Here is a 17836-nt window from a genome sequence, read left to right as displayed (position 1 = left end):
AATTTTGAGACACTCTGTCTAAACAGGATTAAGGCAAGACCAGAAAGGATTATTCTGTTCCAAGCCCGAAGATCTTTGTGATAGCTACTTTCCTAAACATTGGGATTAAAGGTTAGAATCACATTCAGAAACAAGAATGCAAACATGTATTCATGAAAATCCCTGTCCTTAGAGAAAAATTCAACAATGTCCCAGCCCTTCCATAATGAAAACATTGAGAAACATATTTGGGTAAGGGGTCAATTTATTTCTTTTTTCTTTTTTTATTTTTTTACAGTAGAAACTAAATTCTGTTTCTTTTCATGTTTTTTTCTTCCTAAAAGAGAAATCTAATTTTTCAAGTTTATTTCCCATTTTACAAATTTCTTTAAATAACTAATTTAAAAGAAATATTCATATACAGTTTGTACTTAAATATAAACACTAAAAGTTATAAAATGTCTTAAAATAAACACTAAGAGCAAAATCTAGCAGTGTTTGATTTTCAGGTATAGCCTTATCTCATATATTGATATTACTGAGACAATTAAATAGTTTACTATCATCAACTGTGTATTAAACACTTTCATTCATTTCTTTCCATATAATTCTGTTAACATTTTAAAAATGACATATAGTTCAGATTAAACCGTACCCATCAAACACATAACTAAAACGTGAACATTTTCACAACTTTTATTAGTTTGACCTCCACTAGTATGAAGATATCTTATTAAATTTAATCTATTTTTATTAAGCTAGCAAGTTGAAGTTGTTTTGACATCAACACTGCATACCCTTAGAAAAATATAAGAAGAAAAGTGCATTGTGAACCAGTTATAAAGCCACTGGTTAGAAACAGAATGACAAAATAGTAGGCTACTGTGTGTTTGAAAGAAAAATATATGTATATTTGTTATTAGACTTTCCTATAGTTTTTCTTAAATCTGTTACCCCAAAATTCTATGCCCCTATGTGAATATCCTGCCTTAAGCCACCCTGCCTAGTTAAAAAGTGAGAAAAGATGGTGGCTCATTATATGTAGCAGCCCACTCTGTCCCATGGTTTGGACAATTGTAGGTGTAATCTTCAGATTAGCACCTTTGAAAACAACTAATTTGTTTAGATTATCTTTAAAATTTATGTAGATTTTTTTTTAAAGGGAAGAAAGTAAACAAGTTCAGAGTTGGTGGAAATTGTTTTATTGGCAAGGTCTATGGATGGACACCACGGTGTAGGGGCTGCTGATTTTCCCTTTACATATTTCCCCATCTCCCTTCCCCAGGTGTTGCTGCCATCACTACCTTTCCCTTCCTCCCCTTTCCTCATGGCAAGACGCATGGAAGAAGAGTGCTGTTAAGGCCTCTCCATTAATCAACAGGTATGGTGGTTCTTATGAAGCAGTGCAGCTGCCCCTCTTCTGAGTTCTCCATTAAGAGTCTATCCTCTTTTCCATTTAGAAGACACATCCATCCACTACACAGAGCTTACTGATTCAGAGTAATTATTCAACCTGGGTGTATTCTTACATTTTCCAGCATGCTATGCATTTCAGAAATCTGTACACAGTTGTAGATTTTTTTTTTCTTTAATGGAGAGAACAGAAGAATTAAATATGATATTCTCAGAGAAAGGTGCTGTGCTCAAACAATTATACAGGAAAGAAATGGGACTGATATGTATAAACATGCCACTTTTAATGTTCTACTAGCAACTTTTTTTATAATGTATCACTGAAAAGTGTAAAATAGGAGTATTTTGTGAAGTTTTGTTCAAAATTCAATTATCGTAACATTTGCATTTTCAAAAGCATGACACAAAGTCATGTGCACATTAATTATAATACTGCTCTCATTGTAGAAAATTAGGTATAAGTCAGTTCAAATAAACCTAAATACCCTACAGAGCTATGCCATTCACATGTAAAATACGAATGCTTGCTAATTCCTTTCTGCAAAACTTTGTTTTGTCACTCATCTGGTGACATTTCAGAGAGATGGAAGGAACTGCTTTGTTCAAGCAATCCTCCGATAACCTCCCTTTATGGCGCTACATTTTGAAAGGAGCTAGACCCTCAGGGTTCAAACTCTAGTAGAGTCATACCTTATAAAACGTGAACACTCAATCATTATGGGGAACGCCTGCCTTCCTTATTTCCTTTTCTGCCAGAGGAACTGGTCCTTCCAGCTCCTGCCGGGGCTTGTTTGGAAGATCACTTGTACTCTGCATTGCATCATTATGACTTGCTCAGGTTCTTGTTATCTTTGGGCTAGGAAAAAGTATTGGCAGGAGTCTTAAAAAAATATTAAGTTCATCTATAGCTGTGCCTGTATATGGCAGCATGATTTGTGGCATTTTCTAAAGCAGTACAGTAAGACCCATATATGTATATTAATAAAGCAACACATTATGATTTACATGAATTTGTGCTGAACATTAAAAGATAATGTTCAACTCTTCCACTGTATTTAAATGCACTAGAATATCAAGGAAACTGGAAAAAAAGAATGTTGTAAGTCTGTCCCATTAATCTTTAATCAGAAATGTATGACTCCTTTCATACGAAGCTCTGTTCATTGGCTGCCCCTCATGATCCTTCTTGCTTTATTTCCAATCTTTAATTCTGTTACACTGGATTCACCCTGTGATCTGCCCTCTACGTCTTTCTCAGCAGATGTGGTCATTTATGTTCACAGGTCTTTGTGTGCTTGGGTCCCTCCATCTGGAGAGCACCTAAACCCATACCATGTTGAGAAAATTCAAAGCAATAATAGAAGCAGTAAACACATGAGAGGCTACTGTACCAGGTACAGTGTTAATAGACTTGATCTCCATTTTCTTAAATTGTCCACACAACAAAACATTGCTTAATCAATGTGTCTATCTGTACTTAATGGTAAGAGAACGGATGCTTCAGGAAGTCTACCACTGTCAAAGTCACTCAGGATTGCCTCAAGCATTATATGCTTTTTTGTAGCTTCTCCTGATTCCTTTGGAGCAATGCTGGCTAAGATCCTCATTCATACTGAACCCTGAATTTCTAGAGGACAGTGACTCTGCCTCACCTTTATTCCATCTTCAATGTCCACAGTGTTTTTTACTCACTAAATTGTTGAACCAATGAATGTCTGCAGAACAGTTATTTCTTTTTCACTTAAACACAAACCCCTCCCTCACCCATACAACTCTGTACTGTTTTTATTCTTCTTACCTTATGGCTTTTGACCATTATCAGTTTCATAGAAGACTCAATACATTTTCTCATAAGATATAGTTGATTATTTTCCCTAGACTTAAAACCTCTAATTAAAAACTAGTTAAGTATAAAGTTATTGCATTCATTAAAAAGGAATCAGTAATTCAAATTCCATAAAATTTTCCAAGGGTAGGAAAGGAATTATAGAAATTTTTATGTCTCATATAGAAAATAAATTAACTAAAATGTTTAGAAATTTGAGGAGATCCAAAAATATTACACATTATGTTGTAGGAAAATAAGGGCAATATGTATCAAATATGAAAATGGTCCTATCATTCTACCACAAAATTAGAGAAGTAAAATGTAGATAATGAAAAAATGTCCAATCAAAGGAGGGAAAAATAACTGACAAAAAGGAAGCAAAATTATTCAAAATGTATGAATTGTAAAGGAACTCTATGATCAAAAACCATAAATATTGAAAGGAGTTTTTTAAAAAGTCAAATGAAACTGGGAGAGAAGAAAAAAAAATCAATGTATGTGGAAAAAAATAGCTCTAAGAGTTTGTGTTTTCTTTATTAGAAAAAACTTCGAGGTAAAATAGTTGGGGTGAAAAAGGGCATGTTAAGATATGTTGATGTGTGTACCGCATTTGCTTAAGAATTATTTCTATGGGAACTGTGCTTTTTTAAGTAAGATAAGGGCTTCTGCATTAACTTGGAGCTATGTGTTCAGAATTTAAAAGATTGTGCCAGGAGAACACAACTGGAAGAGGGCTTGATGGGAAATTAGGGTACAAGTCAAAATTTACCCCTGTTCATCATGCTTTCTACCAAAGTAGTCATGAAATTAATTAATCTTTTAGTTCCGTGAATATAAGGATCATTTTGTATCTGTTTTTTCTTTATGTGGAGTGCTTGGAGCATAGAATAAATATTTCCTGAATTAGTCATGGCATTTAAGAGTGGAAAGAGAGATTAGCGGTCAACCAATCCAGTCTAAGATTATACATGCATCCTTCAACACCATTTATAAGATTTGCTCATCTCTGCTTGATTAATTCCAGTGACACAAAGTACAGAGGTAACTCTATTTTAGGACACTTATGACTTCCTAGCTTTTTCTTTGAGCTCAAATCTACCTTCTTATAAGTTGAATCAATTTATTGTGTCTTTCCCTTTGGGAAAGACACAAAATAATTTCTATTTCTTTTCCAAATGAAAGATTTCTAGAACTAAATTCAGACAGACCTTGTCATAAGGTTGAGATATACACTTGCCTCTCTGTGTCTTCTTTTCTGGTTTGCAGCCCAATTTTCCTAATTTTTCTGTGGCTTGTTTATAAATCCTTTTAGTATTCTGTTTATTCTCATTTTCTCACTTAGTGCAAAATGCTTTTTAATAAAGCAAGGAATTCACAATGGGCTCCTACAGTTTATATTCATATTTAATCAATTTGAAGGACCTAGTAAATCCACTTAAATATCTTGAGGAAAAAAGGGGGGGAAAGGAAATATGCTTTACAACTGTGTGGCTTTGTTCTGAATTTATACATAATAAAGGTCAACTTTGGATAGTACTTAGTATATAAAAATGAATATAGTTATGTAAAAAACAATTCAAATAATGAGAGCATTTGATGCAAAATTTTCAATCTTTATTAAGGAGAATCTTTACATAAGAAACTCATTCCTTTTTCTAAAAAAATGCACTAAAATTATAATACTCTGAAGTGGTTAATAATATTAGTGGAAGTAAAAGACAAAGCAAAATGAAAATTATTTTCTCAACATAAATTATTGCTGACTAATAATATGAGCTCCAATGTAACAATATGTTACATGAAGGTCAAAATAGAGCAAAATCAGATTGAAATGTGTGTAAAGCATGCAATGTCAGCTCCAAGCTTTCCCTAATAAAAGTGACTGCAAAGTAAATTCCTCCCTTATGTGAGCTCTTACTTAATGCCAAATTGCTGTCAATGTCCCTTGGAGAGTTCTATTTATGAGTAGATTACGGCACACTCACAGAGAGGCCCTGCACATCTGACTTTCAGTGAGTGCCTACACTAATATACGGCTTTTTCTAGAACTGTGAAATTTAATTAATTTGCTGGCAGAGAACACTTCTTATGCCACATGCCTCTTTCCTGACCCTACCCAAGATTTCCATTTTCAGATGTGCTTCATATATTACAAACCTATATAACCTTAATGAAGGACTTCCATATAGTAATTATAGTGCTTTACTTTATATTCTCAAAAGCTCAAATGCCTACATAAATTCTTTTTCTATAATATCAAGTGGTGCTTTGTAAGTTGCAAGAATATATGCATCTCCCCCTCTGCTTTTTTGACATTCAATTCCCAAAGCAATAACCTTCAGGTATTTGATTATACATAGGATTCTAAGGCAGTGTTCTCAAAACAACAGGGAACCTGTATCTGCTTTGTCTCACACTGCTCTTGGAGGTGTATACCATGTTCAATGTGTCTAATTTAATATGTTTCACTCTGTTAGTATCAAATAAGAGCAGAGTGAAAAGCAGGAGATACAGATTAATCACGTAACTCCTCAAGATTTCACTAACTGCATAACATGAGTCATTTGGACTAGCTTAGCTTTAATTTTCACTTTCAACAGAATACAGAAGGCTAGGGATTTTTAAGTCAGGCTTTCCTCTAGGTTTACCAATAAACTGAATTTAACCCTCTTGGGGCATGGATTTCTCACCTGTACAATGGGGAGACTAAGTTAGATCAGGGATGTAATGTTTAGTGAGAGCAAGTATCACCTTATTTTTCTTTGTGGAGCTCTCTCTGGAGAAGAATTTTGACAACTTGTTTTCATACAATGACAAGGAAGGTTGTGAGCATGTGACCAATTACATGCTCTGTCACACACTTGCTATATGAATCCTAAAAGTGGTTTTCATTCAAAAAGAAAAAAAAATTTACAATTTTAAACTGTTGTTTTTCCTTCTTTTATGGATGTATAGATGCTTCCCATGCTTGAAAATATGTGAATCAAAGAGAATGCCTGGTGACCTTAAGGAAAGCAGGTTGAGAAGAAGACAGGCAGTTGAGATACTGGGAATATATTTTAATGCTGAAGAGAGATGAGGGTTTCACTGTATTTTTTTTGTGTGTGTGTGTGCTTCTTAGTGGCAGACCAATAGGATTATATGAGAAAAACTCTTTCCATATAAAAATAAAATTTATTATAGTAAGAATCACTTAATAAAACTGGTTCATGGCTTAGTCTGTGCTGCAAATTCTGTATCATTGAAGATGTTAACATTTAGATTGCATGACAATTTCTCAGTCATTACTAGAGGAATTCATTCATAAGACAGTAAGTTAGACATAATTCATTCCATTGCTAATGGTCTGTGATTCCATAATAATCAACACATAATACTAGCAGTACCTCTGTACTATAATTTAGAGATATAATTGCAAAAATTGCATTGGTATTGATAATTGAGAATTCTCAGCCCAGACATTTACTTGTCAGCCACTGTTATGGTATTCTAGGGAAGTGCTTTTATTAAATCAAAGCTACTCTTCTGAGGAGAAAGTCACCACTTTCCACTTGTGGACCCAGCACTTCTTGTTGAAGACTACTTGCTCTGTCCTCATTGTGAATGCCATTTCTCTATTGCAATATAACTGATGATAATTGAAGTTAAATAAATCTGACTTGCAAAAAATAATAAAGATCAAGCAATGAAAAAATGCAAGAAAAGAGTGTTAATACAACAAATAAATGTAGTTCTAATTTTGAAATTAGACTACTTGTGAGAACAGTAGAAAATATCACCAAATTGCTGAAGTTTTGCTGACATCTCTATTGACTGTTTTCCACATATCTAGGTGTGGAACATAAAGCATTTCCCATAGAATCATAAGTTATTTTTCTTAAAAGGGATTGTGAAAAGTCTAAAGAAGAAAAAAAAGTAACTTTTCCAAGTTTATTCAGTGAGAGTTGTGATCAGATTTCCTAAATTCTCAACCTGAGTAACCAAATTTATTGCAGTAGGTTACTTTAAAAAGTACAGATCTCAGTGAGCTGACACTTCTTTTTGTGTTTTTGGATGTATTCATTGTCTTGAATGGACAGGATAAAGTGGAAAACAAAACAAACAGTCTTGTAAAGAATAAACAGTAAAACACTAGGTAGTTTAGCCTTAGGGGCTCCTAGAGAAACACCAAGATTGGCAACTGTTTCTGAATTTTATATTACAAGCATTCTTTGTAGTCCACTAACAACTTTTTCTAGAAGTGAAACTAGTAAAAAAAAAAAAAAAAAAAAACACACACACACACTACAATTATAAATCAGGAATGGCATAATATGACTTTATTGCCACCATCTTGTGCATCTGGATGCCACAGAACGGTCAAAGTTTAAAGTAAATAAAACAGAGCAGTAGTTACCAAAGACTTCAAATCATAAACATTAGCCACACTTAGCCATCATTACTTAAACTGGCCTGTCCACTTTAATCAGGACAACAGACATCAATTAAATAAATGGAATATCAGCTTATAAAGAGAATTGTTAACACAGGCACATTAGCTGATTGTAATAGGATATTAGTTAATTGACAGGGGAAAAAATGACCTTAGACACTAGTAGTGCATATTGTTCAGGATTATAATTCTTTGTGATCTTTGTTGAGCATCAGCAATATGATAAGCCAGTGTGTTCAAGCAATGAAGAAAGGCAAGAAATTACTTTTAATACAACAAAGAAATGTAGACCTAATTTTGAAATTAGTGCACTTGTGAGAACGGTAGAAAACTTCACCAAATTGCTGAAATTTTGCTGATCTCTGTATTCATAATGAGAACAAAAATGAGGTTGGGAGGGGAAGTTATTTTGCAAAGGTGTATACCCCTTATTTTGGAGATAGCTTTTCCAATAAAGTGCCATAAAATCAATAACTTTAAAATGCCATAAAATCAATGACTTCTTTTTTCTGAACCAGTTGTCAAAAAGACATTGTGTCTTATATGTGTTCAAGTGTGTCAGGTCAGGTTTTGTACACTAAATATCCTTTAGTATGTATCCATAAAACATTTTCTTCTAGCATACTTATGTTATAATTTTATTGTGGAAATCAATAAAAGGTAACTTTCTGCTAACACATTAATTTCTTTCCTACAAACTCTGCTGGATCACATTTGGTAAGGGAGAATATCCAAATGGTTTTGGCTTCATTTAGCATGAGTGAGAAAATAAGCAGAAATCAAATCACCTCAGTGTGTTTTGTGACACTTGAAACTCTAAAAAATGGTGATTATGTTTCAGAAACTGAAAATATATGCTGAACTGTCACAGGTAGAAAGTATTTTTATGGGGAAGGAAAGAGGAAGAGGCAGATCAGAACAAGGCAGAACAAGGTGCTCGTGCATACAAAGAGTCAATAAGATAGGCAGCTTGTGATTTTTAAAAATGCACATAATTTTAATCAGTGAGTTTTTTCAAGTGCACTTAATTTTAACTTAATTAGATTATTGGTAACAACACAAGCAAGTGGAATGGAAAAAGGGAAAGAAAAAATGTCTTAAAGGTGAAAGGAAGCCTAGGGTCCATCTGTAGATATCTCATGTAGTTAGCTGGGTAGGCAGAGTGTTCCTGAATACATGTACAGATATGTGAAGATTGTGTAAACATAGCATCATATCAAACACTTATCTAGAAAAGAAAAACTTATGTCCACTGAGGTTGACTTGATAGTGTTATCAGAATACCTATAACTTTGGAACATTTGAAGACAAGTTTAGAATATAAAATATATATTATGTAATAAACGTTTCCTGAATGAGTCTAGTTGAGTTTTCAGAAGAATTTACTACTACTTATAAGATAAAATACTTTTTGCACTTTTTGCAAAGCATTTTAAACTTCCAATAATCTGTTAGCAAAACAAATTGTTTCAGTCTGGAAAGTGAAATGGTTAAAAGTGAAGTAAATGATTAGATGACATCATAATACATTTTAAAAGATGCAGCATTGTGTTTTGTTTTTTCTTTTGAGAAAGAGAAAAAAATTATATTTATCTTACCTAATCAAGAAAATTAAAATCAGTTGTTTCACACAATAAACCATTATTATTTTTGGAATAGTGAATTACAAAAGACAAAAATCAAGTTCTTCCACTACAAAGTTAAGAGAAAATTTTTAAGAAAAATAAAACATCATGAATAGATAAACCATAAAACTGTTTTACTTAGTATATAATAATGTATTTTTGAACAACCATATTTGTTATACATTTTGTTTGTTAATTTATTTATTTTTGTAGTGCTGGATACTGAACCCAGGGGTGCTCTACACTGAGCATCCCCAGCCTTTTAAAAATTTTTATCTTGCTAAGTTTCCCAGGCTGGCCTTGAATTTGTGATCCTCCTGTCTCAGTCTCCCAAGTAACTGGCATTATAGTCATGTAGTATCTTGCCTGGAAATCTATTTTAATTACCTAATTAATTAAGTTTTAATATTTTTTAGTTATAGATGGACACGATATCTTTATTTTAATTTATTCAATTTTATTTGGTGCTGTGGATCGAACCCAGGGCCTGATGTGTGTGAGGCAAGTGCACTACCACTGAGCTACAATCCCAACCCTAATTAATTTATGTTTTCATTTTCTCATTTTTTAATTTTACAGGAATTGAACCCAGTGATACTTTACCACTGAACTCTGCCCCCAGACCACTTTATTTTTCTGTTGTGAGACAGGGCCTTGCTAAGTCTCTCAAACTGCTGATACTAAAGGTTTGTGGCACTGTACTCAGTCTCCAGTTTATTTTAATATTACCAATATACAAAAGTAAACAATACTTCAAGGAAATTATTTCTAATTTGTTACATTTTTGTAACAAGTGGGGAGGGGCCAGCTTGCCTTCAATAGTGTGAGGCTCAAAGAACTAAATTAGCAAAATTTGACCATTCCAAAATTAAGAAAGTATACATTCAAATTAAAAACCAGTAACATTTTCCAAAGATGTTATAATTTAGTCATTTGCTGATGTTTTAATATTTGTTTAGGGTTTTACCTGCAATTGTAGTTTATTTATGAGGTTTATGTAGTTTATTTATGAGAATTACTTTTCAAAATTTTCTCATAAATTGAGGGACACAAAAAGAAGCATTTTAGCAATATGACTTTTTTTTTTAAATCAAGGATTTATTATAAATGGCTGTGAGATTTTGTAGTGGTATGCTCTAAGGAAATATGTGATATATACAGCACCATTTCTAATTACAATGATGAAGTATTTTTCTGGGCTCTTCTGAAGTCCAAATATCAGAGTTACAAATTATTTTGTCTTATTGGATAAGTTATATCATTTTAGGAAAAAGAAGTAAAATTAAAAATCATAACTGCTTTTTGCTGGACATTTTTGGGAAAAGAAAAGCCATAAACTATCATTAAGTGTCATGGAGTTTGCTTTGGTATGATTACAACTTAATGAAAGCATGTTTCTTGCAGTTGCATGAATATTATATTTATCTGCAAAATGTGTATATTACTTTTTCTTCTGATGGCATTAAATCAATTTCAAGTGTTTGTGGGTCATTTTAGTGCCTGTGACCATGACACTTAAGGATGTGCCTTATTGATAATGAAACTCAGACACTTAAACTGCAAATATAAGTTGTCATGTATCTTAGTTTGTAGTACTGTATATGTTTGCTTTATTTTTTCAGTGAGTTATTGTTGTTTATTTGTCTCTCCTTCTTTGAATAAGTAATTGAAAGCTTCCACTTCATTTAACACAAATCCTAAATGTAAGGGTATGATATAGACTTAATCAATGAATAATTGTATGGGAAAACAAAATGCTTATCCTGAATTATCACTTGTTAAATGTTGATAATCTAGTCACTCCATGTTCCATTTCTTTACCTATGAAATGATTACATAGTCATACTGCATTAAGCTCCCAACAGTTCATCCAGACAGTATACAGATGGATTTAAATAGAAGAAAGGAGGAGGGTGGTGGGTATGAGGGATTACTACTGATATATATTAGACAACAGTCCCACATGCAATTTGGGGATGCTATATCTAAGTAGAAGGGGCATCAAGAATAGATACAATCAAAAATTTTGCAGTTAAAATTTGAATCTGCGAGTGCACAGGCTTAGAGAAATTCTTTTGGAAATAAATTGAAAAATGAGAATTGGCAGTAACTAAATTATGGAGCAGGGCACCATGCAAACTCACCAGCAAGCCAGGCAGTTAACAAATGATCAATATACTTCCTACGGTCTAGTGTGGGTGGCACTCCTTTAACATTTCCTCATTTTTAGAATAATCTTCTAGAGAACTCATACAATGGTCACCAAAAAGATCTGGGGAAGAAATTATAGGATACATTTCATGCTATTAGAGGAACAATCACTACATGTATGATTGCTCATTTCATTATAAAAGAAAATGAGGCAAGTATAGAAAATGTTGGGCCACAAGTAATTTACAAATATAGATAAGGATAAAAGTGTGTAAGTGTGAGACTGAAAATAAGAGAACTATTAATTCTCAAATATCAGTTAATCAAAGCATCTCTTCCTTTACATCTTATTTTCTTACTAAGGATTTTCTTGGATATCATTAATACAAATTAATTTCAATTATAAAGGGGAACTCCTCCATTTCTCATGTTACATTCACATGTTTTTATAAAATACAAAATAAGACCAAAAATATCTCTAGTGATTTAAGAATAGGTGAAATAAAAATGTATTTTAAAGTATTTTTTAGAAATCTTATATATATATATCTTATTAGAATTTTTGAAAGTGATTTATAAAATATATCATAAGACCTTGACAACTTGTCATATAGTTACTATGCTGAAAACATATAAGTTGACCATGGTCCTATTTTCCTTAATGCATTTTTCTTGTTTTTGAAAAATGTAATATTGGTGATTGATTTCCACATGAATATTGTCAGTTGATGTGGACTTCACACACACATTACACATTTGTCCACTGAACTAGTACCATCTTGATGTTTTCATTGCCATGTTTCTGCTGCAAACAGAGCTGATACATCTCATCTGCTGTAGCAGGTGTGGATAAGTTTTTTGCCTAACAGAATATGTTAAAAACAGGCTTAAAATATTGTCTCTGGAACTTTAAAGCATTTCTTTTGACCTAACTGACTGATCTTATTTACTCACTTCACTACCCAAACAAGAATATTTGTTTTCCAGTGTTGGCAATCTACCTCCCTCTTTCCTCCATCAACATTCACATTTATCAAGTACATTCTTCTGAGTTTGAGAGCAGTAGGATGAGTCCTGTTAAATAAATGCATATAAGTTCATGAATGACCTGAGTTCATCTTTCAGGAAACCAACTATCTGAGTTGAATTCTTTTTTGTATACGAATACCATTAAGATTCTAAAATAGAGAATTGTACATTTATTTAAAAAAATGTTTAGTAAGCAGATGAATCTCCAAGTGACAGAGGTTCAAGAAGTATTACGAAATGATGGGGAAACTCTGAATTATTAGTAGGGAAATACAGAGAAAAATCTGATGCCAAGTTAAATCAGCCAGACTCATGCAAACTGGAAAGCCAAAGTCATTCTTTTCTTAAATTTTTAATCCTCGAGTTATATAAAATCTATAGTTTGTGTTTATGTGCACATGCATGCACTCCTTTATCTGTGACAGGATGTTAAAAATAGTCATTCTCAATTAATTGGATGTTTATACATTTTAGTCTGCATTAAAGAGTCTTGACTTCATATTTGTATTTATCTCGGTAGTTATCCCAGTTCTTTATTTTTGGGGAAGTGGCACCATATTAGTTGGACTTCTAGCATGAAGGTAACAAGCTTACAGACCAAGTTGCATTATTGCTGGATTTATCATCAACCTAAAAACTCATAGTATCTACGTTTCAGATGTTCACTAATTGTGGGAAGGGAGGGAGTAGGGTCATGACAGGCACTGTCAGGGTAAGAAACATGGAAGACGCATGCCATTGGGGCACTATTGAAATCATCATATGAAATTCACTCTGTGACTCTTAGTAAGTATAATCAAGAAGATGTGATGGGGGATGACTCAGATCCTTCTGGCTTTTGGCCTAAAACTAATCAATTAAATTAAAATTAAGTCTTTCTAGTATGAAATATCATGCCATATGTTGGCTAAATATATGCTTTGATGTTCAAAAGTCATTGGAGATTTCATATTTCTAACTTTGGTTAAGTTTATTTCCCTGAATAATACTATTTACTCAGTATTTGTATATATATTTTCCTCTCATTATTAAAGATTCATAAATTATGAATAAAATTTCCCAGCTCTGCGTGATTGTTTAGGACATTTATTTGGGGGCTTATTGTATTTCATTTTTCATATCTTTGCATGTGAGGACCCTGATGTTTCACCATTACAGAATAGTATACCTTCATTAAGTAGTGGTAATTAATTTCCACTTAATAAGAATAAGACTATAAAGTATCTCTTTGAGGCTAGGCCTATGCTAGGTGCTAGACTGTACAGAATTTAATCTGCTTCTTCTGTTGCTTCTTCTTCATTTTTCCCCTATTTCATTGCAAACAGAATGGCTGCATATTCTTGCATTTTTCACAGCTCATAGATAGTAAAGCGGTGTATACTGTGCATCTTAGAATTTATGATACCTGCCAAATCCGAGTAGAATGCCAGAAAAGAGAAAAGGCAGAAATAGCAGGAACAAGAACACTACTCCTCTATCTCATTTCTAAACTAATTTTTCAAGGTTAGGGAAATTTTGACATGAATGAAAGCCTTTCCCAACTCTATGAACATGACCTAATGAAGAAGATCACTCTTGAGTCTTGTGGATCTTGGCAGTATCAGAGGGATCATATTTTACATGGGAGATGCATTCCAGGACAATTTCTACAATGTATGAGACACAAAACATATTATCTTTCCATTTCCAACACATGTGTTTTATTTTTGCTGCCCTGATATGTCTTTAGAAAATATGTGTACTTTGGCTCTTATAAAAATATTCCATTTTCTGTTAACATTAAATCGTGTGCACATTATCTTACCCCAATAGTGGTGTAGAACTGAGGCTGCTGTGTGCATCAGAGTTCATTTTCCTTGGGGACTGTCTAATTCATGGTTTAGTTTGCCACAGATGGAAATGACAACATGTTTGAAATTCCTTCAGAGGTAATAGTTACATTTATTTGGGGGGGGGGGGCTTATTGCATTTCGTTTTTCATGTCTTTGCATGTGAGGACCCTCACCAGACTTCTTTTTAGACCTCCCTGAGGTGGATAGAAGTAACAGTAGATGTGCAGCTTGAGAGCCTTGGACAATAGGAGTGGCAGTACTAGGAATACCAGCACATAATAAGTGAAGGGAAATTCCACTCAAGGAATTCATGAGCCAACTAGAAAGCCTGTTGCTTTTTTTTTTTTTTCATTTTATAGATGAACTGTCTAGCTGGTTTTTGTTTTATATTTTCTCAGTGCTGTTGCCAATTGTGGTAAGTAGAGAGGCACTTTCCATTCCATTGCCTAAGATTCCCCTTCAGGGAGAGTGGGTGATATCGAGTTATTGCTGTGAGTTTTGCTTGAGTGCTTGTTTTTTTAAATTCATACTTTTTCACACAAAGGACTTGAGGCGTACTCTGGAATTCATAAGAAATGAATATATGTTAATTAGCTTACATGCAGTTATTTTAAATTCAAAAACTCTTAATTTAGTTGGTTTGTATTCTTATATGATGTGCAATAATTATGTGGTATATTCAGTAGGTGGTCTTTAAAGCATAGACATTTATATTTTAAACATGCGAGTTTATGTAGAATAATAAAACATGATAAACATTTCTCCAATGTAGTTTAATGTTTGTTGATCCTAACTCAAAACTTGGAGATAATGTACTTTAGAATAAGCCATAGCACATGGACATATGAATTCATGAAACGAACTGTATTTCTTTAATCTTAATTTTATAGTGTAACATCTTTTAAATTAAGAACTAATTTTGGAGAAATACATGAAATTTAATTTTAAAGCCTTTTACAAATTGCAATGAATCCCTGTTATCAAAATAATTTGGTTTTAAATTTGTTTCACTGGAGAATTAAAATAGTCACCAGGTTTCCATTTCATCCTAAAGCTCGTAAATTTTATCCTAAACCTCTATAAATCACATGATAAGCTATGGAATCACCTTTCACCAATCATGTGAAGCAAAAAAATGTTCAAATTCTTAGCATTTATTCCTCACAAGAGATGTTATCTCATGTTGTTGAATCTGGCCAAACAAATTAGGTTTCTTCCTCATTCTACAACAACATTTAAAGAAATTACAGTGCAATATTTGTCAGCTGGAGATAGCTCTGTTAAATATTTTGTCCTTCTGCATTCCTGTGTCTATGCTTTTATCAGATCAAAATAATGTTTGAAGTATTACAATCATTGAAGTCGAAAAAAATTTAAGAAAAGTAATATTTCTTTAAATTTCGAAAAATCTCCAGCCAAATTATTATGGATAATTATCATGCTATATCTGGGCAAGATGACCATTTTCCACTAAAAGTAATTCTGTGGGGTGAAAATGCATTTTTCCCTTGGGATTTTTCAGGATAATTAATTTCCAGAGCACACGAGATGATTTAAGTGGCTAACCTGGCCTTGTTAAACATGCTTCATTGTTTCTGACCATCAACATTATAACTCATTGGACTTTCCAAAGCCAGAGCTATTTAAATCAAAGGATTTTCATTGTAGATCCCTGCCTGCTGCTGGCTGAATGTCAGAGCTTGGAAGAAACCCTCCAAGTAATTGTAAAACACTATTCTCCAATCAGCATATATTATTGCAAAGCAAGAACTACACTGTCAGAATTTCTATTTAAGTTATAACTCAGTCATTTGAACTTTGAGTCATACATACTTAAATGTCTCTACAGGATTAAAAGCATGTTATACTTTTACCTTACATAATGGTGTTCAGGGCAAAAATAACACTCTTTTGATTTATCTAATAACTCATTAAGGATATCTGTCAGTGTGTGTGTGTGTGTGTGTGTGTGAGAGAGAGAGAGAGAGAGAGAGAGAATTTAATATCCATGAAGTAACGTATTTCATGGCAGTTTTCATGTGTTGGCTCCAAAATGCAGAGTAAAAACATTTGGACAATGTGAAACATTGGGGGGCGGGGCTTGGGTCTTGAATAAAAGAATAGAAACACATTTATAGTTTTTGTGAGGATTTTTTTGTTTTTGTTTTTGTTTTATTTGTTCACTTGGTTTTTGAGGGGAATGGGTTGTGGATTGAATAACAGAGATTTTTTTTTTTTTATATTTTCTTCCACATTTTGAGAGAAGCTAGATAGAAAATCACATGCAAAGTCTTCATCAACTTTAGCCCAAAGGCTCCATATTGTCAGTAGTTGGAAAACAAACAAACAATAATAAATGTAAACACCCTATGTTGAGACTTGGCCTTGTTGCAAATTGAAAGCAAGTCATCTCAGACCATGCATCAAATTACTGTTAAAGCAGAAATGAAAATCTAAGTTATCAAAATTGCCTTCAAGGACAAAATCCTATTATTCTTATGAAAGAACATAATTTAGTAAGAGCATCAAAATGAAAACTAAGAATCCCCCATTTTAATCCTTATTAGGCCATAAATTAGGCAATATATTATTCTCTCTATGCCTCAATTTCCATATAGCAAAATTGTGGAATTGTGCTAAAGACTTTAACAGCCTGTGTAGTTTTAAGGTGTTTTTTCCCTCTGTATTAGGTATTTTTAATTAATTAACAAACATAAAATGTGAATATTAAAACTAAAAAACTTTAATAATAATAATAATTTTAAAGAAGTTTCCAATTCATGTAAAGATATGGCTGAAAAGAATGTTGAATTACAAGAAAGGAAAGAAATAGCTGACATTGTAAAAAGGAAAAAAAAAATCTGTCATAAACCCAATTGATTTTTACCCTCTTGGTTTTTCACTTGTGTGAATTGTAATTTCAGACCATACTTTTGAAACTAATCACAAAAAAGCCTAATAGCTAGCAATAGGTATTTTCTCAAATTGAATTTCCTGTACATTTAAAATCAAGCAATTCTTATGGCTGGTATTATTCTTTTCAATGGACAGTCTAAATATGATGGCTTTCTAACTTTGCTCTCTCTGTATAAAATTATAGTTTATACTTTTGCATGAGAACTATATAGCTGTAATTGGAGGAAAAAATAGTCAAGTGTGAAAACTAAAGTGCACTTTAACAGCAATAAACACTGAGTCTTCAAGAAAAAAAAATACTTCTATAAATGGCCATAGGTTCCTGGAACCATTCTTATACTTCTCTTTCCTCCAAGGTATACATATGTCATATGCATATATGTTACATTCAAACTGAGCATTTTAACCATATCTAAAAATAAGTTCATTAATAAATGTAGGCCAGTGAACTTAATGCTTTGAGTAGCTTTCAAAGGCCTCATGTTAGAGGCAAGGAATTTAAGAAATGAAATGTCCCTATCATCTGCTTTCACCTTTGGTCCCATTCTGTAGTACTCCTCCCAATTAAGGCACCTGGAAAGGGCTTTTTTTCCCCCCTACAATTGAGGAAAGTGAACTGGCAGACCTATGT

At 32.9% G+C, this 17836-nt stretch overlaps 1 protein-coding gene across 4 annotated transcripts in view; it reads left to right on the top strand.

Annotated features, from left to right (window-relative positions):
* Pcdh7 (protocadherin 7) overlaps positions 1–17836 on the top strand; it is a 393493-nt gene that overhangs the window by 209612 nt on the left and 166045 nt on the right. The window contains exon 3 of one of the 4 annotated variants that reach the window (XM_026386816.2): positions 1265–1360. The exons of the other annotated variants lie outside the window; for them this stretch is intronic. Coding sequence (XP_026242601.1) covers positions 1265–1353 — 89 coding nt within the window. The 3' untranslated portion in view covers positions 1354–1360. The remainder of the gene's footprint in view (positions 1–1264; positions 1361–17836) is intronic. 4 annotated transcript variants of the gene reach the window in all.

The sequence above is a fragment of the Urocitellus parryii genome, chromosome 10 (genome assembly GCF_045843805.1).
Source record: "Urocitellus parryii isolate mUroPar1 chromosome 10, mUroPar1.hap1, whole genome shotgun sequence".
Taxonomy (NCBI): Eukaryota; Metazoa; Chordata; class Mammalia; order Rodentia; family Sciuridae; genus Urocitellus; species Urocitellus parryii.
Note: the sequence above shows the minus strand (reverse complement) of the source record. Positions and strands in the feature narration are given on the sequence as shown.